This window comes from Acanthochromis polyacanthus, chromosome 3 (assembly GCF_021347895.1).
Source record: "Acanthochromis polyacanthus isolate Apoly-LR-REF ecotype Palm Island chromosome 3, KAUST_Apoly_ChrSc, whole genome shotgun sequence".
Classification (NCBI taxonomy): domain Eukaryota; kingdom Metazoa; phylum Chordata; class Actinopteri; family Pomacentridae; genus Acanthochromis; species Acanthochromis polyacanthus.
The window spans coordinates 12621605-12647889 of NC_067115.1; the positions used below are offsets into that span (position 1 = coordinate 12621605).

The 26285-nt window shown below is 39.7% G+C and overlaps 3 protein-coding genes across 4 annotated transcripts; all 3 read left to right on the forward strand.

The window, feature by feature from the left end:
• Positions 1-533: 533 nt before the first annotated feature.
• LOC110966288 (target of Myb protein 1-like) lies at positions 534-15136 on the forward strand. Of its 2 annotated transcripts, none has more exons than XM_022215611.2 (15): positions 534-756; positions 5358-5442; positions 6266-6344; positions 6575-6724; positions 7746-7880; positions 7967-8116; positions 10077-10193; positions 11260-11393; positions 11504-11546; positions 11668-11794; positions 13471-13540; positions 14117-14192; positions 14301-14360; positions 14458-14500; positions 14581-15136. In XM_022215611.2, exons 1-15 carry the CDS (start codon positions 684-686, stop codon positions 14727-14729), a joined length of 1491 nt encoding a protein of 496 aa, XP_022071303.1. In that variant the 5' UTR covers positions 534-683; the 3' UTR covers positions 14730-15136. The 2 variants fall into 2 exon arrangements, with proteins under 2 accessions (XP_022071303.1, XP_022071304.1); XM_022215612.2 differs by having other exon boundaries at positions 14461-14500.
• A 98-nt stretch (positions 15137-15234) lies between these two features.
• Positions 15235-17355, forward strand: LOC110966290 (noggin-2-like). The gene has a single exon (XM_022215614.2). It carries the CDS (start codon positions 15698-15700, stop codon positions 16562-16564), a length of 867 nt encoding a protein of 288 aa, XP_022071306.2. The 5' UTR covers positions 15235-15697; the 3' UTR covers positions 16565-17355.
• Positions 17356-18813: 1458 nt separating this feature from the next.
• Positions 18814-25501, forward strand: get3 (guided entry of tail-anchored proteins factor 3, ATPase). Its single transcript, XM_022215601.2, has 7 exons — positions 18814-18987; positions 20742-20889; positions 21577-21725; positions 22575-22725; positions 22813-22920; positions 23341-23538; positions 23624-25501. Exons 1-7 carry the CDS (start codon positions 18845-18847, stop codon positions 23750-23752), a joined length of 1026 nt encoding a protein of 341 aa, XP_022071293.1. The 5' UTR covers positions 18814-18844; the 3' UTR covers positions 23753-25501.
• The last annotated feature ends 784 nt before the right edge of the window (positions 25502-26285 follow it).

The window sequence follows — 26285 nt, forward strand, 5'->3', positions numbered from 1 at the left end:
CTACGTATACACATACTGCATTGTAGGAGCATATTACAAGAATTTTCTTGCCAAATTTGGGTGATTTTTTTTAAATAATACTTTTAAGAGAAACTTTTAAGGAATTAAAGGATTTTTCATTCTGAAGGTTTTGCAAATTTTCAGATTTTTTGGGAATTTCTCTGCGGAATTTTTGGATTTTTTTTCTGACAAGGAAACAATATTATTTGGTGTCTGTGAACGAGGACAACAGGAGGGTTAAAACAAGTCTCTACATCTTGCTGAAATGTCTCTTGTTTAATGAAGTTACGTATCTTAAATCAAGTGGGATGAGACCCTTTGACTAAAAATAAGACAAATAGACTTGGTAAGATTTTGAGTTTTTGCAGTGTAAGGAGCCACTCTGCAAAGTTATGTGCTGAAACACACATTTGTACTTAAACAAGACTTGTGCATGACTTGCAACAGGTAGGTAGACAACCTCAATGACTACTGAAATGAGGTTTAATCAGCGGCTGCGTGTGTCTGTGCGTCGGTGTCTGCAGTTTCCTGACTGTGTGCGTGTTTTCACGTGACTCCTCTGAGTCTGTGCGCCTCTGAAGCAGCAGAGACGCTGAAAGCAAAAGGAAACGCAGCAGTTAGAAGCTCAGAAAAAAACAAAAAAACTGCTGCATTTTAAAAGCGGGCTGTTACAGCTTTCTACGATGTTTGGAATCGGGGAGAAAATGGAGTTTCTCATTGGAAACCCCTTCTCTACGCCCGTCGGTCAGAGAATCGGTAAGTCGCAGTTGCTTTTGAAAAATGAGTTCCGCTGGATCAATTTAGCAGCATGTATTAAATCATATGTTTAAGGATTTTTAGAAACTCACCACTATTGGTTAATAAACACCACGTAACGCTTTGATTTCTGGGTTTCGGTTTCTAAAATGCGTAATAATTAAGTCTGAATTGACAGAAACATTAAAGTAAGTCTTCAGAGCCAATGACGCGGCAGAGGCGGGATTTATTCTCCTCAATCTTCCATGTGATTGGTCAGTGCAACTTGAGGAACAACTCATTCGGCAAATGAGGGAGCTGCTTTGTGCCCCTTATCACTTCCTTAGTCATTGAGGTGTTTTATTAAGCTGCAGTTTCACACCTTGTTTGTGAATGTTACAGCTCTTTTTAAATGGCTGATTTGCACAATTCGGAATTTCCCTTTTAACGGCATCAGGCTGCCTCGTTATTTGAAGCCGCTAAACAACTGTGAAACCCACACAGCCAACAAAATGCTCTGCTGATGATGCCTGGAAAGATGTGTAATCAGGACAGTCATGAGTAGTATGAACATGTTACACATAGATCTCAAGCCTCCCTTCCTCTTATCCACTCACTTTCTCACACACAAATGTCAGCTTCTTCTGAGGCGAATGAGAACAGAAGCAGCTGACAGTCACATGAAGTGGAGGGAGCTGGGGAAGGGAGAGTGGGAGGCAGGGAGGGAGGGATTGAGGGGATGTAAGGAGGGCAAGGGAGTGAATGGGATTGAGAAAGGCAAGGGTGGGAGTTTGGACAAGAGTGGGGAGTGCTGGTGGAAAGGAATGAAGGAGATTTAGAGACTTATGAGGAGTCTGTGAAGGGCGGAGTGCAAAGAAAGCTGCCTTTGATTGCTAAGTAGTTTGGAGGAAAACCCATTTTGAGGTTTCCTAATCAGGTTAGTACTACAAACAGTGGAGGATACCACTTACAGATCTATTTGATAGTTTGCCTGCAAGTCATTGCATGAAAAATCAGTCAGTGCTTCCACCTGACCCCCTCACAATCAGCTGATTTTAGTTTATAGAATGAAGTTGGGCGAAATTGTACCTTCAAACGATAAATATCCTGCAAGCTACAGGCCCCTAAAGTACATCTGACTGACACAGAAGCAATCACAACTGGAAGATGAGCATGATATCAAATGCAGGTAAAAATGGGAGCCTTTATTTGCTATAACTTGTTCTGACAAACCCTGACAGTTAGTCCAAAATGCATTCCCTAAAGTTTTCTCTCGTGACTTATTAGAAAACAGCCAACACATTCTGGGTACCAACGCTTTTTTCTATCTCTGCATATCATAGATGTTCAATTGGTGCAATTTTGCTATTAAAGCTATAAAACATTACATGATACTGATCAAAGTGGGTTATAGAAAAATTGTGCTGATCAAAAGGAAGATTTTTGGATTCATATTGTGACACTTGATATGGATGTATGATTTGGTTTCAGTTTTGAGCACAACTAAAATGTGTTTTTTTTTATTCCTGGAAACTTAATGTAACTATTGTTTATACTTATAAAGTAATAAGGACTCAAAATTATGGAAAAAGTCCTGTGAACGAAAATTTAAATTTTGACCCGGCCTTATGTTCTTCGAGGGCCTGTAACTCTGAAAATTTGCCTAGTATTTTTACAAAATATTGCAAGTTGTTGCCAAGAAACAGCTGATTCTGAGGGGATCAGGTGGTAACTACTTTCACTTTTGCTTGATTTTGTATGGAACGACCCCTGTGGTGTTTTGACTGGTTGAAAATTATGTGGGACCTTGTTAGAAAGAATATGATGACCGGTATCTCTACATCTCAATAAAAATCAGAATCTCATGGCAGTTACAGGTCTTGGTTTGCCATTATTGTCTTGTTTTAGGTGACTGTAGTAAAAATTGAGAATTTGAAGGAAAAGAAGGTCTAGTCAAAGATGTTTTCAAGCTGCGTTGTAGGAATTGTAGTATCCAGAATTCTTAGAGCTCCACACAAAGACTTTTTGATTATGACCATTCTTTAAAAAAAATGGCCTTTTCTGAGTCCCTGTGATCTATAGATTCTCACCTTTAAACTGTTCCTAATTAAAGCTGCACTAATCAGTATTTTATGTAAACAGTTGACTAAACTATTGTGTAATGTAAAACCTGTCTCTTGTTGTAATAAACCCTCAATGATTACGACCTGACTTTACACTTAACCCCAGCTCAAGTTTAATGATCCCAAAAACATTAGTAATAGCAGGTATATCTTAAACCATTGCTTATTTAGTCACATTTGTTGGATTTTTAGTACAAATATGTCAGCTGTCACCACTGCAGATATGTGAAACTTTGTTTTTGAGGATCCATGGATACAACAGAAACACAACCCTCATGAATGCAGACCGTCAAATGATCATGTGGTGAACTCGTTCCTTAAATTAATGTAACTCATTGTGTGCAGCATGTCTTGTTTACTGTCTTACATGTTGAGTCTTGTCATGTGATGTTTTATTAATGTGCATCATGATCAGGCGTAAACTAACCGTGACGTCACCCGTTGGTTTCAACACCGAGAAAATGAAGCTCGGATTTTGCTACTTCCTGGTCACCGTTTTGGATTTTTTGGAGCCAGTGACGTAAAAGCGTCATCAAACAGGCTGGACCGGAGAGCAACTAGGGGCAGGATTGGCTGAGGACTCTCTTATCCCGCCCACATTTTACCGCAGAGGCTTCTGTTGCTGTCTATCAAGTATAGCCACGCCCCCTGGCTCAGCCAACTTTAACGATTTATTTAAAATTCAGTATTGATTTATTTTAAGATCGGCCACCTGATCTCTCATTTTGACCATGAAAACTAACGGGAAAAAAATCCTGAGCCGTAGAAAATCAGTCTATCAAATTTTACTTTTTCCAAAAATGAATTGGGGTCTGTGGAGCAAAAGCTTTTTGGAGCCAACCCTAGCGGACGGCGTGATATTGCAAGTTTTTGACACTTCCGGGTTGGCTTCAATTCTGGAGCCAGATGCTACGTCCACTTTATATACAGTCTATGATCATGATACATATTTCTACCAGAGAGTGATCTATGAAACTGAATTTAAAAGAAAAACTGAAAATATCCTGTTAGACTGATCAGCCAACACATCAAAACTACTAACATGTAAACTGTCCTGTTCCGATGGCACCTGTCATCGGGTGGGATATATTAGTTCTTGAAGTTGATGTATTGGAAGCATGAAAAATGGGCAGTATAAGGATCTGAATGAATCTGAGCATGATCAAACTATGATTGATGGACGAAAGACATTTCTGGTGTTGTGTTCCTGGTATGTAGTGGTTAGTTCCTACTAAAATCCAAAGGAGGATAAATAACTTATGTCATGGATGCCCAAGACTCAATGATACATATGACGGTCTATAAAGAGCAGCTTGTGTGGTTCAGTCCCACTAAAGAGTGCAATGCTTGCAATCACATTTAGATGTCAAAAGATAGTGCATCTCAGCTTAATGAGATGGAAGAAATAGAATAGAATTACCTTTTGTCATTGCACAATCTGCAGTGATATTAAGCAGCAGTTCTGTCAGTGCATACACAAAATCAGACAGCATTTTTAAAAGTAGGAGATTTACGAATATAAACATCTAGCAGAAAAATCATATGTACAAGTGTAGTTTATGTTTGTAAGGATAGCTTATTTGGCGTATTAAGAACTATAGAAACAGTAGTGTAACTGGTGCGCACTTCTTGATATTGCTGAAGACATGAAAAAGTAGCTTGAAGTAGTAGCCTGCTGCAGACCAATCACAGAGCTCATGTTGACTCCTAGCCACCACCAAAATTACCTATAAAGGATATTTGAACCCGTTAAACTAGATCATGGTGCAGTGGAAAAAGGTGGTCTGGTCTGATGAATCACATTTGCTTTTACATTTTAAGGACGACCCAGTGCGTCATTTGCCTGAGGAGCGAACAGGATGTACACTATTTCCGTATTAGAAATAGTGGTTGTCCAGCAGAAGGCACTCTGACTCCACTGTTTAGAATATTCTCAGAACTGTCTGCAGCACATGTAGCAGAGTACAGCTGAGCAGAGGGTGGTGCTAAGTTATACAGCATCTTCACAGTAGGAAGAGAGTATCCCAGCACAGGCAACATAATGCTTTGGGCAATGTTCTCCTGGGAAACCTTAAGTCCTAACATTCATGTGGATGAAACTATGACATCTACCATCTGCCTAAACATTTTGTTGTTGTTGACCAATGACACCACCTTCATGCAACTGTATCCCCTAATGACAGGGCCCTTGGCCTCAAAATTTACCAGATCTCTGTGTTATGTGCTTGAAAAACAAATCAGAACCATGGAGGTCCCTCCTTCCAGCACTGAGGACTTAAAGGATCTGCTGGTAACATCTTGGTGCCTAATACTACAGGACACCTTCAGAGGTCTTGTGGAGTTGAGGTCTTGGCAGGTTAGATCTGTTTTGGCAGCACAAAAGGGACCTACACAGTATTAGGCAGGTGGTTTTAATGTTGTGACTGGTCAGTGTATGCATTCCCTTATCAGTATTACTGTATTAATTATACTTTCACCCGATTCCCTGTCTGTTGACAGAGCGAGCAACCATTGGCTCTCTACAGCTGGAGGACTGGGGCCTCAACATGGAGATATGTGACATCATCAACGAGACGGACGAGGGGTAGGGAGGATGTCATTTATTGTGTTTGGTTACAGGGCATACTGATTATTGGTCTGGCTCATAATTGGATCAGATATTTGGCATTTTTCTCATTATTAATGTTGTTATTGTTAACCAGTTCTCAATAGATTATATAAATTTAGAATTGCACTACTTTGGTTCCACCTCTCCATCTGTAGTCACTCTGATCTAGAGCGCCCACAGTACATCTGATTGATTACACATCATGAGTAACATGTCAAAATGGAAGAATAAATATTGAAATGTTATCTTTTATCTTTTTCTGGATCTCTCTGTAAATGCCGAACTAGTGCTGTAAAGATGAAAATGAAAGACCAGTAAAGCCAGTAACTTCCCCCATCTGTAGGCTCACCTTTATGTCTAATTAGTGCACTGTACTCTGTAAGTCTGCAGTTTTTATTATATCTGTCGTGCATTTTACAGTGTCACTTCCTTAATGGTTTCTGCTCTGGAATGCAGCTGTTTGTGACCCAATGGCCTACTTAAGATCTCTGTTAAGCTCTTTGTTTTGATGCTATGAGGACTTTCATTATATCCCCAAAATGCAATGTGGTTTTAACAGTTAGATGTACACAGTCAAAGGCAATGTTTTTTTTTTGCCTAAGGAGTGACTTGTTTCTCGCTCTTTACTCGTGTACATGATCCAAACACACAACACCCTTTATTGTTGATGCTTCTGCAACAGACAACCGTGTATCTTTTTTCTCTCCTTGTTAAATTATTATTGCATATTTTTGTTTCAAAATACCTCAATGGATGACTGAACAGACATCATGTGACGCAGAGTTGTTTTCATCCCCAGGCCCAGAGATGCAGTCAAAGCTATTAAGAAGAGAATAGTAGGAAATAAGAACTTCAGAGAGATCATGTTGGCCCTCACTGTGAGTAATCATCTCTGGATGGTTGCGTGTTTAGATTTCATTTGTTCTGTCGTTCATTGCATTGAGGAATGTTGAGTGTGAGAGTGATATGAGGACTGAAATGATCCTTGTCCTGGTTGGCTGGTGGCCATGAGGAGATGGATTATTTACCCACTTATGTAAGCGACACAGACACAATTTCAGCTTCAGATGCAGTTTTCATATTTTTGTTTTGTTGTTTTGTATTTTAGGTTCTTGAGACCTGTGTGAAGAACTGTGGCCATCGCTTCCAAGTTTTAGTGGCCTCGCAAGAGTTTGTTGAAGGGGTTTTGGTTCGTGCCATTCTGCCCAAATATAACCCTCCAACTGTTCTCCATGACAGAGTTCTCAGCCTTATACAGGTATGTGTAGAATAGAATACAGTACATTTGTTGTTGTTGTTACACATTGTGCAAAGAAATTAGTCAGCAATCCTTTCAGTGCATTCACACAATCAGGCTTTTTTAAATGCCCAGTAAGAAATGTGCAAATATAAAATATGACATTTACTAGGAAAAAAATGGTATGTGCAAGTGTATCTATGAAAACAGTGGGATTGCTTATTCTTTTTAAGATAGCTTATCCAGTATATTAGGAATTACAGAAACAATTGTGTAACTGAAGTTAAACTTTTTGATATTGTACGTGGCTGAACATGTACAAAAAAGTATGGCTTAAATAGTGCAAAAATTACATATACGGTGTAGTTTTATGTAAACATGTTAAGATTGTGTATGATAAAAGCCCCAGGGCCTCAGCAAAGGAATATTTCCCTTATCAAATAATCTGCCAGTTGTTTGCTTGATAAACAGATGAAAACGAATCGGTATTTTCATGAGCTTTGGGTTTGATCTATGAAAACTGAATTGAAACACAATTTGGGGACAGAGACCAAACAATTCTTTCCCATTTTTTCTGAAACTGAAATGATTAGTGCTCATTGATTCTAAAACTCTTACATAGCAGTTTTCCACTCACTGTTTTTGTTCAAGTCTCTACTTTGTTTTATTTGATTAAAATTCTTATTTTGCTTTTTGATTTGACACTGTCTTTGGAATTATTATGAGATCATTTTGAAGGGTTTCGAAATCCCACAGCTTTTACAGCCTACTTAAGTTTGACTGTTATGTCTGAGAAAAACAGTGTTATCTTTAATGTTCATTGTCGTTCAGATATTTTCGTGCATTACTGTGCAACATGGTCAAAACCTCCTGTATGCAATTGTAGCCTATAAGGCATGATAACATTAGATAGAGTCGTGCTGGAAAACTCTGCAGGACAGTACCTCTCTGTTGTTTTTTCTCGTTTGTTCTTTTGCATACACATTGTGGAGCCTGTCATGTCTTTACAATTCATCACATTTGCATTCGGTTGCATCTTCAGTCGTGGGCCGATGCGTTTCGTAGCTCTCCCTCCCTGGCGGGGGTGGTGTCTGTATACGATGACCTGAGGAGGCGAGGCCTGGAGTTCCCCATGACAGACCTGGACGCTCTGTCCCCCATCCACACTCCAAACAGAGTGAGACTGTGTGCAAATTTGGAAATACAACATCAAATGAAATACATTTGTGGATATCTTTTTACATTGTTCCTTAAATTTTACAGAGTATTCCCGAAAACGAGACTCCTGAGGCGACCACTGTCACTGCTCCCGCAAGCCAGTCGCAACCAGCAGCTCCTTCCAGTACTCCCAGTCAGAGCAGCTCAACTCCAGTCCAGCCCAGTGAAGGTCCGGCATCACTTTCTGCTGAGCAGGTACCACTTCATAAAACCCCTAGCAGTACATGACTAGATAGGGATGATAAAGAAAACCATGGCTGACTGATACTGACTTACAGAAGTTAATGCTGATGGTGAAATGTGTAGAGACAGTTTGTTTTAACAAAATGAAACTCACATATTTCTGTTTGCTCAGATAAGCATTGTAAAACAATAAAAAGCAGTGTATGAAGATTAAGCACGACAAGTCTTTGATGGCTGATCTGACAGGTGATCTTTGGTGGGGTGGGAGAAAATCCCAAAAATAATCTTACTTGATATCACATGATGCAGACAACAGTGGAAATAAACCAAGGTGCTCCATCTTTAAGTGAAATAATATTGCCGATTTATTCTTCCAGCATTTAAGCAAACGAACAGACCAACATGAATTGACTTCAGGGGCTTGTAGTGTGAAGCAAGTTCATTATATTCGGCATATTTTTTTCATTTTCTGTCATGACTAAATCTAGCAACAATTTTAGGATAAATGGCCCCTCAAAGCTCGTTATCTACTCAGCAAGAGAACCAGGGTTACTGAACCTGGATAGGAGCACAAATATGGACAAATTGTGAGCCGCGCTTTTCACACAAGGAGAACAAATAATACTAAACCAGTATGAAGAGTTTTAAATGCAATACAGAAAGCGATACAGCTGCTCCATCCAAAACCATGAATGGAAGCTGCAAATTAATTATTCTCATAATTACTGCCTCATGTAAGGCACAACTGGAGAAAAGTTTTAATTCTGTATGAATAGCTTAGATGTAGGTTTTTTTACATAACCTTAAGCAAAAATAATATTTATGCAACACAGAATTGTATTGGAGTTTTAGTTGTACCTTTTTGCTACTCACAAAAGAACAAATTATGCAAAGAATAAATAATCAAGTAATAAAAATAAAAAAGTTCTGGACATTTAATGTGAGACTCTCACAGTGTGCAAGACAGTTTAAGGCTTTTTCTACTAGTTTTCTATCAGTCTATGTTTTATATCAATATACGAAGGCCTATTAAACATTGAGGTGACATTGAAATTGCAACCTTAAAACTCTTGCCCTCCTCAGACTCCCTCTCACAGCAGTATATTTGGAAAGATCTCCACGGGATTGGTGAACTGAGGCACAGTTTTGATACGTGTTGATCTCAAACATAATGTGCTCTGGAGCAGGTTAGGAGTTTAGAATAAGTTACCACGGTGATGTGCCTCGGTAGGAAGTGAACCACCATCAGTGTTACCGTCCTGAAAACCCAGATTTAAACCTGAAAACTCGCTAAGCTCAAAACCAGCTTTATAGTAAAGTCCTTTAGTCTCCATCAGGGTCAGACAAACACATAATTCATTTAAATTCTGTACTAGCTGGTGGCATTCAAACCGACACATGTAACTTGGTGTACAACCTGGAGCGGACATGAACCCAACACATGCAAAAACTGTAAATCTACAATAAGACATGATAGCAATTATTTTCTTTGTATTTGCATAAACCTATGTGTTTCACAATCATAGAGAGCTGCAAGAACCAGCATGTACTCACATATTAATTTTAAAAGACCTAATATAATGAATTGATAAAAACAAAAAAACGTGTTTCCTATGTATTTTCAATCAATCAACTGATCCTTGCAGCTCCAGTCAGACATTGCAGGACATACTATGACCCTGGGGACAATGTGGAGTGAAGCTAAAGTTCAACAGACCCATGACAGAGGCAATGTTTTGTCTCTCAAAGCGACTAATAACACTGTCAGCGGTTTCACTGCATTGCTATAATCTCAGTAGCAGAACCATTAATGATATAATTAGTTCCTCCTGAGCTTTTCCTTGTATGACAAGTAAAACAAAACCAGTATTCTGTAGCTGCACTGCAGAAGTTATAAACGGTTTCTCTGCATCGTTGCAGTGAACCCAATTGTTTGGCAGCGTTTAACAGCCGTTTCGTTAATTCCATCCAGGAACAGAAGCTGCGAAGTGAGCTGGCTCTGGTGAAGGGAAATCTGATGGTGATGTCTGAAATGTTGAATGAGCTAAAACCTGGACAGAGTCAGCCTGATGACACAGAGCTGCTACAGGTGGGTGAGAATTGATTATAGCATCTACTGTGAATGAGCTGTGAAACCACACTACAGAATATACTACATTTACTGCCCATCACTGTATTCAAATGTCTGAATTCTGTGCTTAAATTTGTTCTTTATAGCTGTAGTTCAGATTAAATATTCTACAGGGGAACAAAAAAAGTAGCTGCCATGACATGTACGCTACTTTCTGCAGTGTAGAGGCCAATTGACTGTTGGATTACACAATGACTAATGCTGATGATGCGACATGATGAATGTCTTGATTTACTGCTCACTGCTGTGTGAACTATTGAGTATCCATCACATAGGCGGTAGTGAACTAGAAGGTGATTTTGAACACAACTTTGGTTCATTTTTTATTACAGTGTACTTGCATTCTATATATTTGTGATCCCATTTTGTTGCTTTTGTGCAATTCTGATGCTGCATTCTTTCATGCTGATACCTTTCAAGCCAAAAGCAGGTAAAAATACCACAATAGACCTCTGTGCATTTTTATGAATTCAGTATTTCTTAAATACCTTCAGGAAATTTCTTTTAATTTGCCACTAACAAGCCCCTCGGACTCATTAATAAATTGATTAGACTTTGGCGACGTTAAAAAACAGATTATTGACTGTAAGAGTTAAAGTCAAGTTAGTATGTTCTGCTAAAGCACTTTTTTGGCCTTTGTTTATTGCCACAAAGGGGTAGATTGTGACAATGTTTCACATTTCGTTTACCCATCTGTTAACTATTAATTCACTGTAAGCATTAAATGTAAAATATATTTTAACATGCAAAGGGACTAGTTTTTAATTAGTCCTATGTGACTTAATCACACTTTCTCTCTTTGATGTTTCTCATGCTGCCTCTATAAGTGTTGTCTCTGGGCTAACACTGTTGCCAAAGGATTTTGGGACATGTAAAAGCACATGAAACAGGATTAGAAAACAGTAAACTGCAAAATTTCATTTTTAAATACCTCTTTAAATATCACAGATTAATGAGTGTTTTCCTTTAACTTCTCTGTCATTTTTGTGAAGATGAACTGATGTTTTTCTCTCTGTCAAAGCAGCAGCTGTTCTCAGTGTGTAAGAAGATGCAGAGTCGGGTGGTGGAGCTCATTCCTCAGCTGATAGATGAAGGATTTATTGAAGAGCTGCTCGTGGTCAACGATGACCTCAACAATGCCTTCATCCGCTATGAGAGGTGAGCTGCAGCACAGCTTTGTGGCGTGGACAGTGTGTTTGTAAAGCTGTTATTTTATGGAGGGGGCTAAAGTGTACTGTGGTGAACATTGTACTGTAATTATGTTTTAGGTTTGACAGGCTGAACAAAGCACAAATGACAAACATGCAGCAGGTAAAACTGGTTCTGTTGCTCTGTCTGTTTTTGAGATTTCAAAATGTTTCTTCACGGTTTAGGCAATATGCATACACTCTCAGCAATTCAGTGTGACAAACCCTGCATTGTGTGTTTGCAGAGCTCTACCTCGAGCCTTATCGACCTCAGTCCTGGACCTTCCACTGCCAGACAACCTGCTCTTATTTCAACAACCAGCCAGCCGACAGTGAACACCGGGACCAATCCACAGCAAGCAGCCAATCACAGTGAGCACTCTTTGTAAAACCTCCGTTTCCTTTGCAACCCAAAGTCAGTATGTAAGGTTTTCTTTTAACTTGAAGGTATAATATGTAACATTTCTACATATAAATGTCTAAAAGCAACTAACATTCAAATGCAGAGAAATCTGAAGTTGTGTCTAGCATAGTGCTGTAGCCGGGGAAAAGAATAAACAGCACCTGATACATCAGAGAGTGCAAAAAAGAGAAGAAGATTAAGTAAGTGAACTAGCAAGCTAATGTTTTCTTTCATTCCATTTTTTTGTATTAATCACTTTTGATGAATCACCAATATTTTAGTTTGATTGTTTTGACCACAAATAACAGCACTGGGCTGCCACTTGATTGAATTCTCATTTCATGCAACTGTTTTGTTTGAATGAAATGACATAAAATGAATATAAGTATGTGATTAACCATAACAAATGAAAGTGTAACACAGTAACTTATTTGATAAGATAATTTCTGTATAAGTCCTGTCAGAGTGTGAAGACAACAGCTGCATTGATCCTGTCTTTTGAATGAGAGACCCAGAGCAAGAGAAACTACATGCTGTGTGTTTAAAGGCATTAGAGGAGATTTAATTTCCTACGACTTTGAACGTAGCATGCGCATGCGCACATACAACCTCTCCCTCACCCCCCTCTAACCTCCCCACTTTTAACATTTATGAAGAAACGCCCCCCTCCAGAAACTTGCGTACGACTCGTGAAGTTGCCTTCAGCCGCAGTATAATACAATAATACATTTTACCTGTCCAGAAGGAATTTAGCAACCAAGGCATCTGTCTTTAGGGCCATTTGTTGCTTGAGCTGACGCCATCGCCCAAATGACTCGCCAATAATCACTTTTGTTTTTGCATTCTCGCGATCCAGTCGTCTTTTATTTTCTCTGACCTCAAAAAATGCCTTTCTTTTACGGCTGGGTCCCCCTGGATCTTTATCTGCCATTATGTAAGAAAAGATGAGCAAAACAAGTCGCCGGTTAACTACGAAGCTATACCAAAGCAACACATACACAAAACACGTAAGTCCAAGGCGTACGAAATCTACGTAACTAGGCCTGAGCCGGAAGATTTTTGATTGACAGGAAAGGGAGCAAAGCAAACGCCTCGGTCCGAGCGCGTTGATTGGCTGATGTTTTTCAGGTCCTGCCATGTCCACAGTTTTTTTTTTTTTTTTTTTTAAATTCTTTTAGAAACCATACATACAAGTCCACTAAAGGTCAGTATATTCATTTTATGTGAATCAGGCAAATTAAACAACAAAAACATCCTCCATAATGCCTTTAAGTCTTGTTTTCAAAGTTTGCTTTATTTCTGATCGAAAAGAGCAGGATGTTAAGACTGAACATAACAAATGAGAGAAATGTCTAAAAATGCTCCAGCTCAGGGCTACCTGAAAGCCGACTGGTTAGGGCCAACTCCATATGGACACAAATGCAGCAGATTCCCCACTTCAGTACCCGACCAAGTGTTGCAACAAACAAACAATAAAATAAACTAGATAAAACTTAATATTCAAATAATACTCAGGTTGCACCATAACAAAAGCTACTTTGGGTAATGGGATGTAGGAAATGTACTACAGTAATGTGTCATCCAACATTTTTTATCATAGCTTAACAGATGCACATTCAGAGTTTCTGAAATTTTGCTTTTGCAGAAGAAGAAGAAGAGGAGTTTGACATGTTTGCCCATAGCAGAGGCAGCTCCCTGGCAGAGCAGAGGAAAAGGTGAGTGGAGCAAACTGGTGATGGAGGACATTTATTATATCATCATCCCTGCTGCATTTACATAAATTTGATTGTATTTACAGGACAGGTATCTGCTGGTTAATTATGACCAGCCTGCTTTTTTGCATCACAGGAAACTACGGAGACACTTTAAGATATCTATCAAAGCATTTTGCTTTTGCCACTAAACTGAATTTTAAATTTTATCCACAGCCTAAGAGACACATAAGCAACATTTACATGCATCATAACTCCCCCTCAGTCTCCTTTCTCCCATCATGGAGAATTTGTCAGTTGCCTAAATCCACCTTTGGGAGCTTTTGGCTTTGGGAGAAGCTTAGAGCGAGAAAATAGGTGCTTAGTTTGCGGAAATCTTCTGTCAAGTGGCATGGCATATAAATGCTGCACCTTTGAGACTGTCGGTTTAGTTTGAGAGCTGATAGAACTGTGCATAAATAAATGGGACCACTGAAGGCAGGCATGATGGAACAAAGAATGTCTCATTTAGCAGCTGTGGGTCCTTTATCCTTGCATATCCTTGCACCTCACATCTTTTCTCTCTGTTTGTCTGTTCAGTGTCAGATATGAGGATCCAGGAGCTGTGGAGGGCCTCGCTGGAGCTCTGGACACAAGGTTGCAGGTCACAGCGGGGGTGTGTATACCACAGTAACACATGTTCTGAATATTTCCATGCTAATGCTGCAAAATAAATAAAACCTCGAGTCCTTATATGTCACTCTTGATTACTTTTTTCTTCTAGATGCAACCAGCGAAAAACTCCATGCAGAGCAACATAGACAAATGGTTATCTAGTGATATGGTAAGAGAAAGCACGTGTGGTATACATGATGTTATGTTGTGTAAAAAATTGTATTGTCCAAAAAAAAAAAAAAACCTGTTTGTGTTTTTTTTGAAAGCAGGAGGACCAGTCTTCTGTTTGTGAGGGAGTCTCCAGTGAAGGTTTGTTGTTTTCTTTGCTACTATTTGGGTGCAAACATGATCTCTTCGCACACACTTCTAACCTCAAGTGTGATTTTCAGAGTTTGATAAGTTTCTGGAGGATCGGACAAAGGTGGCGGACTACAGTAGCCAGACGATTCGCAGCGTGCCGCCCGCCACGCCCAGACCGCCACCGTCTCAATCCACCCGGCAACAGGACACGTCACATGACCAGCTTTTCACGCTTTGAGGGTGGGAACAAACGGGAGGAATCGGGTGGAGGTCAACATAGTCATATCATCAAATTGAAATATACCTACAATCACACACACACACATACGGTGTCAAATCAGGTTTTCTCTGCAAGTGAAGACACATAGGAATTAAAACCTGAAAACAGAGCTACTGTTTAATCAACCCCTTTCATAAATGCTGCATTTTTCTGTGTATGTCTGCTGTTTGTTGTCTTGATGTACATATAAGCAACTTTATGTGACTGTATTTAAGATGTATGATTATAATATTGATGTAAACAAAAATATTTAGATGTTTACAGTTGCGTATCATGCAGAAGATGTATTTCATATCACACCGTCATGTGCCTTTGACCAAGAGAGATGATTTTGTGTAGATGAGAATAAATGGGACCCAAACATGTTTCATCTGTTCTCATTTTAGATTTTGTTTTATTTTTTAACCATAAATGACAAAATTTCATGTAATGACGGCTTCCAGTGATATTCATTTTGGGCAATTTGTGTTTGACGTGACACAGCTCCACCAAACTGAAGTCAAATTGGACTTTTTTGTGTCTTACTCTGTATGTTTTGTGAATTATAATACTTTTTTTAGCTCCTGCTAACAACCCCATAATAACAACCCATTTACTTGAAATATCCACACAATAGAGCCTCCTAAATTGAAGTAATTCTCAGAAACAGCAAATGATTCCTGCTGTTGTTTGCATTGGCGACTTAGTCAAAACATCAGAGCCTTGAATGAGAAGTGGGAACTCGGGTGTGTTGTGGCTGCGCCCAATAATGTGCTGATAAGAAGCCACATTAAACATGTTGTTGTTCAAGAGCTCAAGGATGTCTGGTGTTGGGTACACAGAGTCCCTAAAAGCACAAAGAGGAAAAACCATAACTGAACGGGTGAAAAAGGAAGACTAAACGAGCAAATGTCATTCTTCTGAGCTTCTGTCCAAACCTGAAGACCATGTGCAGAACATCTTATTTCAGTATCTCTCTTTGCTGGGTTTCTCTGTGTGTCCTCCTGCATGGATCTGCTGCCTTTACTTCAAATATATCAACCACAAATCAGCTTCCAAATGTGACCGTGGTTCAAGATCAAGAGGATGCAGACTGGGATTCACCATTTCTCAAGCTGAGAGCCAGTCTACCGTCCTACTCGCAGCCAATCCGTCCATACTCCCTCCAGACACGAGCTGAAGACTACTTCTACTTGCCCAAACCCAGACATCGCCGTCCATCTCGCCTCCTGCGTCTCCTTGGATCCTCTTTTGACCCGTTCTGGATGTCCATAGATCAGCCATCTGAGGCCTCTGAGGGAAGTCGACCTCTGCAGCACGGACTATTAAAGCACACCACCTTCAAGGAGAAGTTCAACCTGAGTTCCTCTTCAGAGCTCAGAGATGCTGCAGTGAACAGTCGACAGAAGCTGCAGAAGGAAGCTGCAGAGCTGGACCTCGGTTCTCTGCCCTCAGATGTTGTCAGTTCAGTCAGAAGCTGGTTGGTTCGCTCAGCGACATGTGAGCTGCACTACCGATGGGTAGATCTGGGCCCAGCTTTCTGGCCACGCTGGCTGCGGCAGACTGACTGTGAGAGAGCAGATGGAGAGCGAAGCTGCTCTTTTCCCAGTGGGATGAAGTGTGTGCGAGCTCAGACAGCTCACATTAGGATCCTGGCTTGGCATTGCACAGAAATAAGAGACGGATCCGGAGGGATTAAAGGCAACAGGTCTGATGGCAGCAAGGAGATGGAGACAGGTGAAGCAGAGAAAAGGTGTTTATGGAGACAAATGCCTTATCCTGTGGTCACAGCATGCCTATGTTCATGTCAATGAATGTTTTGTTCATGTTTTCACTCCTTTTTTGCAGCTGGGTTTTGATATGCATGCTGGGTGTGCATTTACACTGTCATTGTTGATTTTTAGTTGAAATTTTAATCAAAATTGTGCTGACTGATTTTAGAAATCTAGACCTATCTACTTTTAGTTACTCCAACACTGTATGAATCTTAATGTTGTTGGCTTTAAGTCCAATTTATAAACATATTTTCTCTTATGTGCAAAAGATTTTCAGCATCATTACGCTTTCTCAGTGATACTTTGACAGCCAGGCAGCTGGAAGTGTCACCACAGCTCTGTAGTTTGGAGAAAATGCTGCTCAGGCTGCTCATTCACTTTTATTTTTCTACGATTTTCTTGGGCTTAAGTTTTCAACTTTTTCTCACAAGTGTGTTTATATACAGTTCAAGTAAATGCCATTTATCAGTGATTTCTTCTCTCTATTGAAGGCTTTATGACCCCATATTTCATGTGTCTGGTGCTACATTTATGTACGTGGGAAATCCTTGAATCAGTGTCTAATATGAAGCGATGTTTTCAGTGTTCTGCACAATTGTTTTCTGTTTTTGCAAATAGCATAGTATTTTTTAAGTCAAACACACAATTGAATGTCATACACTAAAAACAAGATAAGAAATGTTCTGTTTTGTCTGTCTAAAATAATGTCTATGCAATAAGTGATGTCTAACTGCAGAAAATATCAACTTTTCTTTCAACTTGTAAAAATAAAAAACAAGTTAATTGAACAAAGCAACTGTTAATTGAATAAAGGTCCAGATGAAAAACTGGTTTTGAGTTTAGTGTCTTCTTCATTTTTTTCTGTTCTGGGTGAAAATATTTGGCAATTATTACATATTTGTTCAAGCTTTTCTTGCTGGTTTTGTTAGATGTAAATGAAAATATCACCCTAAACTCTAGATTTCATTTGCTTTAATTGTTACTCTTATCATAATGGGTGAAAACGACCTATTACTAATATATACTTCTCTGTTTGAGCGATACAGACAAACAGATATGTGTTTTGAATTCAAGCGGGCTTGATTTCCATGATACTCTTTTATTTGCTCTGTCAGAAAATGTTAAAAATCAGCTACAGTTAATTCTGAACTCTGCAGTCAGAATATGCACGAGGACCAGAGGGAGGGACCATATTCCTGCTTTCAAATCTTTACATTGATTGCCTGTCAGTTTCTGTATTGATTTTAAAATTTAAAAACACTTAATGACCTTGCACTGGCAAATATGTCTCAGTGCTTGTAGTTTATGAACCAGTTCGGCCCCTCAGGTCCTTTGACATGAGTCTGTTAGTTCCAAAGCAGGACTTAAACCTTTGGTGAGGCAGCTTTTAGTGGTTATGCTCCAGGCTTCTGCATCAGTCTGCCTGAGTTCCTGAGAACAGCTGTAAGTGTTGAAATCTTTAAACATAAAATGAAATCCATTATCTTTAGCCTAGAATTTGATTTAGTGTGGTATCTAGACATTACCTTTTTTATTTAGTCAATCTATTTTATTGTTTTAACATTGTTCAAGTCTTAATCAATTTTCAAAAATTATTTTATTGTATTTTTGTCTTTTAAGCTAATGCAATTGAGTTGTGTTTTATTTTATATCCATGTTTTGTTGTTTTAAGCATTTCTATTTATTCTGATTTAATGTAGCATGAATTTACTCTCTGCTTCTTCTGTCTTTTGATCTCCTTATTGGTTATCTGAATTACAATGAGCTCAAGATGCTTTACAGATAAAGCTTAATTGATTGATTGATTTCTGAGAATATAACCATGACTACTGATGTAAGAGTATATTATTGAAGGTAGATTGATACAACTGCCTGCACTTTCATTTACTCACGTCTATTTTTTTTCTATTTTATTGCATGTTTAATCTTTTACATGCTTTTATTTTTCTTATTTTTGCTGTTTTAGTTTATCAGTTTAATTGTTCTATAAAATTCATGTGTAGTTTATTCAGTCATTTAAAATTAAAAATTTTAAATATTCTGTTGTGTTTTGTATTTTACTTTTGTTTTTAAAGCACTTAGAGTATGCTCTGTGTATAATCAGGCGCTGTATAAATTAACTTACGTGACTGCTAGACGTTTACAATTATAGAGACACGCCTACAGCAGCAACCACTAAAATATTTTAGAAATTGTTTTTGATTTAACATTATTTAAATTTAACCCGAGACAGATGCATATTTTAAAGCTCCGACACGGCCTGAACGCAGCAGTGAGGCTCCGCCCCCTTGAGCTGTACGTTGACTGTACACAGACAAGATGGCAGCTTCATTGGAAGACGAATTCGAAGATGCGCCTGATGTGGAGCCGTTAGAACCAACTCTGAAGAATATCATTGAGCAAAAATCTCTGAAATGGATATTTGTGGGTGGAAAAGGTGGAGTTGGTAAAACGACATGTAGGTAAGTTGAATAAAAAACCTATTTCCCTGCCGGTTTTGACACGGGCTAACACACCTAGCTTAGATTAGCTGTTACCATAAGTTGACGTGGATCTTTGTGAGCAAACGAATAAAATGGGTTAATTTCTCCACGATGTGAATCTAAGGAGACGTAGCTCTCTAGCTTAAGACGCGCTGGAATAGAAATTTCACCACTGTTACGTCTTAGGTCATTTAGATGATCGCCAGGTGTCTATTTGCCGGTGGTCGAGTGCTGTCAAGCACAGTCACCAGCTAACGTTAGCTCGCGACGACACTGAAGTTAGGTTCAGATTCGTAGCTTCAGCTTTAGTAGTAATACAGGAAGTTAAGGAGAGTTACCAAGAAACTGATGGTTTTTTGTTTTTTTTTTTTACTTTTCTCACATTTCAATGACGTAAAACCTTGATAGAAATTTTGAGTAAGTCTTTTGTGCTGTCTGAAACCCACTTTGAAATTTGTGCTGTCAGTATATATTTTGTGAATATGCTATAAGGTAGATTTCATAACTGCTTTGAATGTTGATCACATTATTTCACAATTACGTACAAAAAAAATCCTTGCTTTTTTTTAGCAAGTAGACCACATTAGAACAGTTCAAGATATGTCTCTACATGTACAGATGTCATCAAATCTGGATTAGATCATAAATAAGAAATTGTGATTTTATAGATTCTTTCAGATTTAGATTCAGAAAACTTTTTTTTGTCCCCATGGGGCAATTAATTAGCACCTGTGGGATATTCTCCCTTTATTATCATTTTGACTAATACAATAAAGGTCTTCATATTTAAAAAGGGATGTCCGACAGCACTATAGGTTTATTCAAAATGCCCTTATTCTTAAAAGACTCCTTGGCATCTCAGACACAGTGTAGTCTAAATTTGATCAGTCTAATTATAGTAGTTTTTGTCTAAACCTGCCCTTATACATTCACTAAAAGCAGTGACATCTCTCCCCCAGTTTTGCATTTTAACAAATAGAATAAAGGTTTTGTAAAGCAGAGACTGTTTTAGAGGGGAATCTCTGTAGGACAGATTTGTCCACCAGTCTGTTTTCAGAGATTTTAGATCTTACTTCCCCCTTTGTGCATAAATAGGATAAAGGTAAAAAAATAAAAATAAAAAAAATACTGTTTTAAACAATTAGAATGGAAAAAACGGAGAATCAGTCTCACCACTCTAACTTGAGTTTCCTTAAGGTTACCTTAACCACCGACTCTGAAGATACGAATTTGGAGCCAACTTCAGCGTCGTGTCCAGCTGACACATGGATTTATGACACTCTCCGCTAATCACGATGAAAGTGACACAGAAAGACTCCTCTTCTCCACCTTTCCTCCCTTATTCATTGAGAGAATATTTTACGCTATGTTGTGTTCCTCAATATTAACTTGAATTTAAGGTCACAGACACCCACAACACACGGAGGTAAAGATGCTAGCATTAGCAGTCAAGTCTGCGCTAAGGTTTAAACACTGTCTCCTCTAACTGTTTCTGAAGTCACTGACTGATGCAAAGAATATCAGTCAGAATATAGATGCTGTGTGACAGTCAGAAATGTAATAATTGATGAACTAGTTTCATTGCAGTAACTGGTTCCTACATAGTTGAAAGTAATGATGCTTTAACTTAGTGCTTTTAGATGATTTATTGATGCGGTGCTGACTTGAGGGACACTTCAGACATCCGTCTGCCTGTTGGACAAATCCGTCTCCTCTCCTCTGCCATTTGCCAGCTGCAGCTTGGCTGTCCAGCTGGCTGCTGTCCGAGAGAGCGTCCTTATCATCTCCACAGATCCTGCCCATAACATCTCTGACGCTTTTGACCAGAAGTTCTCAAAGGTGCCGACTAAGGTCAAGGGCTATGACAACCTCTTTGCAATGGTAAGTCATGCCACAGTGAGAAATCTGTAAGCACTTTGTAAAAAAAGGAAAGGTCAGGGAGTAGAGCATTAAATGTACTGAAATTTGTATATTAACAATTCACTGTTAGGTCACATACAACTAAAGGAATCTAATCACATCATGAAAACAAGTGAAAGAAGTCGGACGTTTACTGTTTAATAGGAGGAATAGTTTCCTGTGTAGTTCTTCCAGTTTTGCAGAAGAATGCCTCTTTCTGTGATGTGGCTTTTTCATAACAGATATTTTAACCTGTGGGAGACGCACAGACGTTATTAACAACATTAACAGTGGCTCAGAGCTCTTTAAATGTCACAGTCAAAGGTGACGGTAAGCCAGCCTACACGAGACAGTGAGTCCTGAAAATGAAGCAGCTAAAGATTCAGAAATCTGTATTTTTGTATTATTTTATGTCTGTGATTATACTTTGTGACAATGCCTCGAATTCAAAAATTCCTCTTTACTACATTAAAGCCATTGAGACAAACAAAGAGGTATATTTATGCTGTTTTTCAGAAATTAAATTTAGTGCATGAAGTTACTCAGTGTCATGAGGACAGTCGGACTCAAAAGCACCACTGTGTACCAAACGGAATCCCTGGAGGGCGTAAAAACTTGTTTAGATCTTTTGTAATGTGCTGATTTTGTTGAGTGTGTTTCTTCATACAGGAAATTGACCCAAGCCTTGGTGTGGCCGAATTACCTGATGAGTTCTTCGAGGAAGACAACATGCTCAGTATGGGCAAGAAGATGATGCAGGAGGCCATGAGCGCTTTCCCTGGTATTGATGAAGCCATGAGCTATGCAGAAGTCATGAGGTAAATCACTGTGGTCACAGGGACGCCAGATAATTCTTTTTCAATATTTATTTAATTCTGCATTTGTACTGTACCATGACTGAGCTTATCAAGAAAAGGTAGTGAGTGTTAGATGAAGAGGAACTTTCAGGCAGATTCACACGTTTTCCTAATCGTCAGAGGAGTAGTCTGCTCTGGGGCCTTGATCTAAACCAGAGCTTGACCCAGATTATTTGGCGATGTGAGGCGTTTACAGATCCAGCCTTAGCCCCCCTGAGCTGCTCACAGACTCATCAGGGCTGCCTGAGAATATCAACCATGTTTGAAATTTATGCGTTAAATTTCAGATGGTTACATTTATCACAGAAGCACATGCACCCGTGACGCAGTTGCCATGCAAAGCTAAGGTTTGTAGCCCTTGAGGCTAACATTAGCTGCAGATATAAAAAAAACTGATATTTAAAACCTCAACTCCAGTTTTCATTAAAGAACAGACTAACTGTGGTGACCTCATCTCTCCAAACATGTTCTCCTGCAGACATATTTAACTTTTTGCTTTTTTTCTTACTGCAAAATATAGTTAGTGTTCCAGCAAGTTAATGCTCCACAGTCTCCATTTTGTTTTTGTTTTATTATTGTGTCCCCATGAGATCATGTGACATGATGCTCTGCTCCCTAATTGGTCCCTGGGGCAAGATATTCTTCATAGCATCCTGTAGTGTGTGATTATTTTCAAATCTTGGCTGAAATTAGAGAGGAAATGATCTGTGGCATTTCTTCTTATGTGTGCGATGTAGAAGTGTCAGTGTTTGAAAGCTTCTGTGGCAGGAACCCAGCCTAACTCGGTTCTGTTGTCTGCCTGCGCCTTAGGTTAGTAAAAGGAATGAACTTCTCCGTGGTTGTTTTTGACACTGCCCCTACTGGTCACACACTGCGACTGCTGAACTTTCCCACCATTGTGGAGCGAGGTCTGGGCCGCCTCATGCAGATCAAGAACCAGATCAGCCCGTTCATCTCTCAGGTGAGGAGAGACAATCAGAAGAGTTATTTGTTATTTAAAAATGTAGCTGACATAAGCCCTTAGAGCAGTCTCTCTCTCGCTCCCTAGATGTGCAACATGCTCGGTCTGGGCGACATGAACGCAGACCAGCTGGCCTCCAAGCTCGAGGAAACCCTGCCAGTCATTCGCTCAGTCAGTGAACAGTTCAAAGATCCTGTAAGTCACACTTGTATAGAACAGTAGTAGTTGTAACAGAAGCACATTACAGTTGCTTTAATTAAAGGTTTTCCTTGTGTTCATTGAGACTTCTCACAGATTACATTTTAGGGTAGGGAGTGAAGATGTGGAGCCCTGTTAAGGTGGAACAATGGATAGCAAATGAAAAGATGGTCCACGGCAAACAAGATTTAGAGTTAAGCAGAAGGTGTTTAAATAATTTGAATTCCTGCAAAAGTATTCAAGTGTGTGAGTGTACAGTAGCTGTATTAATTCAAATATTTTTATGCAGGTACCATATCAAAGTTAGAAACCCTACACATAGAACAGCTGAGAACAATTCGTCACTTGAGCCATTTGTGCTAAAATCTTTCTGTATTTGTGTTGTAACTCTGTTAAACTTTCCTCTGCATCCATCAGGAACAGACCACCTTCATCTGTGTGTGCATCGCTGAGTTCCTGTCGCTCTACGAGACAGAGCGGCTGATCCAGGAACTGGCCAAATGCCGCATCGACACGCACAACATCATTGTCAACCAACTTGTTTTCCCCGACGCTGAGAGGCCGTGTAAAATGTGTGAAGCCCGCCATAAAATTCAGTCCAAGTATTTAGATCAGGTATGTACAGTGGTGTTATGGAAGCCTAAATGTTTAGCTGTAAATGTCACACGTCATCATTGCTAGCCTGCCGTCTTCCTTACAGATGGAGGATCTTTATGAAGATTTCCACATAGTCAAGTTGCCGCTGCTGCCCCATGAAGTTCGAGGTGCCGACAAGGTCAACACGTTCTCTAAGCAACTTCTGGAACCCTACAAACCCCCAAACAAGTGATCTGCCCCCCTGCAGGACCTCCTCCTCGTCTCCCTAATCCCTTCCCTACAGACAACACCTCTGAAGTCCCAGCTCCCCCCAACCAGCCTCAAACCCTGCAGCAGAAGCCTCAATCGTCATTCCTCAGCCCATCATCTACAGCAGAGCACGCCCACAGCAAAGGGGAGCTGACAACAACACACACAACAGACACCTCTGCATCGCTAGAGATAAGACAGCAACATGTGTGTGCTGCCTCACGCTCACTTCACCTTCTCCTGTCTTCATATCTACTGTGACAGTTGTGCTGTTCCTACTTAAAGCATTTAACGTCCTCTCAACTAAAAAACACCCTCGTCCTCCTCTTCTTCTTCCTCCTCCTCCATCCTGCGCAGTGTCCAGCCTCAGTTGTGAAAAAAACAAAGTGTTTCCAGTGACTGTGCTGTGTATTCCAGGATATAGCAGCTTTTTCAGATGGTTGATGTTTGATGCTTTGTTTATTCTGTGCAATTTGGTGGCTGTTTCTGTCTCCCCCGCATCTGTAAACACATCTGGAAGTTCCATCCAAATTTCTACAGATTCAGGTTGTAGCGGGGGGGGGGGGGCAGTGAAAAAAGACTCTTGAAAATAATAAAAAAAACAGAATATAGCCTGTGGTCTTCAAGTTTGATTCTTGAACAATTAGGGGTCGACTGATATAGGCGTTTTCAGAGCTAGTCAAGAAGACCAATTACTGTTATTTAATTTCAGGAAAAATGAAAATATTGGTGTCAAAATTTAGAATGAGACAAGTTCCAGTACAAAATGCCATAGAAATGCATTTATTTATGTCACGTATGTCTGATTCAAAGAAAACTTTTAAGCACTTATCTTTAAGAACATTAAATAACATGGAACTGATTAGACAGTGGCATAGTCGGGACTTAGCTAAAGACAGATGCAGCTGCTTTTGAGACAAAGTAAAACATTTTTCAATTCATGTAATTCACCGGGAACTGATTACAAAAATAAAATAGCTGAATATCAGATCATACCTATTATTGGTTGACCCGTACTTGTAATTTCAATAAGCAAAAACTGAAGCAAAAGTGCTTCTTTTACCATGTGACAGACCATAAGACCCCTCTAACTTAAATGCAGTCAGCTGATCAACAGTGTTTCTTTTTGAATTCATTTTGAATCGAGTCAAACTAGGAGCTCTATATCCCCATGCAGCCATGTGTCATTTGAACTTTATGGCCTCTGTCGAAAATTTAAGCGCCTCTCGTTGCTTCAGGTGGAATGTTTCCGGACACAGAACCGGTTTTAAGACACAAATGTGTGATGTGAATAATGATATTTGAGGGACTGGAAGCTAAAAGAAGCTGCGTGACATTGTTGAACTCCCAGTTCCCATTCAGTGCTCATAGAACCCTCCAGTTCTCATCTCTGTCAAGTATTTCATGTCCATCCTGTTTACCGCTATGGGAACACTGAAAGATATTAGTAGCCTTATTTAGTGCATTGTTAATAAATATGTATATTGAATGTTGCTTGATCAAGTGTTTTGAACAAATGAACGGTGAGTTGTTGAAGTAAATTTAAAGCATCCATGCCCCGGTGATTGAATACTGGAGTCAGATTGAACAGAAAGATGACAGCTGAATCGACCCTTTAGCTAAACCATACTTTCCCCTTGTCTGTCATTGAATGCTTTTGAGTCAGAATCTGTTTTCTATAGATTTTCTTTAAATTATACTGCGAGTGTTAATTAAAACAAACTTGCCTCAGCTCACAGCTTTTATTGTGGTTATTCCTTTGACTAATTGGAGTGGACTGAAGCACATTTCCAGCCTGCAGATTGACTCTGACAGAGCATGAAGCCTCAGTTGACCTTCAGACAAAGCAGTTCAGGGCCAACAAAGTAGAATCAAGAGAGTAAAAGTGAGAAGAAAATATGACGTAGTATCCATAGCACTTAAAGTGTCAACTCTGCTTAGAATATTATCTGTAAGTCATGGTTGATGGCAAAACATTATGCCCAGATGCGAGCAAGTGGGATTATCACTCCTCATTGCGTTTTTTTTCTCCAAAAGCAAGGTCAACAAAAGTGAAGGAGACTCGGTGACATAACGTTTCCTGCATTGTGATGATGGTTTGTTTGTCATTTTAGCTGCAACAAGTTGTAATTAAAGACCCATAACCGGGGAATTGGTGGTTGTTTTCATATCACGTAACACGAAAGTTTACCACGGTCCACTGGCTCTGTCCTGTTTCATAATTTCCTACTGTACTGTTCGGCCCTGTGCGCTCCTTGTGCCCCGGCGCTGCGGCCTGTCGCTTGTGGTCCATCACCGAGCCGTGCTCTCCCGGTCGGGGGCCGCGCTAACGAGCTCCTCCTCCTCCTCGTTTTGGGGATTTACCCCGGGGCGCACTGACCACTTGGACGCACCGAGGAGGCACCGAGGATTACAGCCATGCAGCCGAGTGAGCCTCGAGTTGACGGAGCTGACGCCAGGGGATATCAGAGTTATGAGCTCTGTGAAAAAACACCACCGGTGAGCACAGAGAGGAC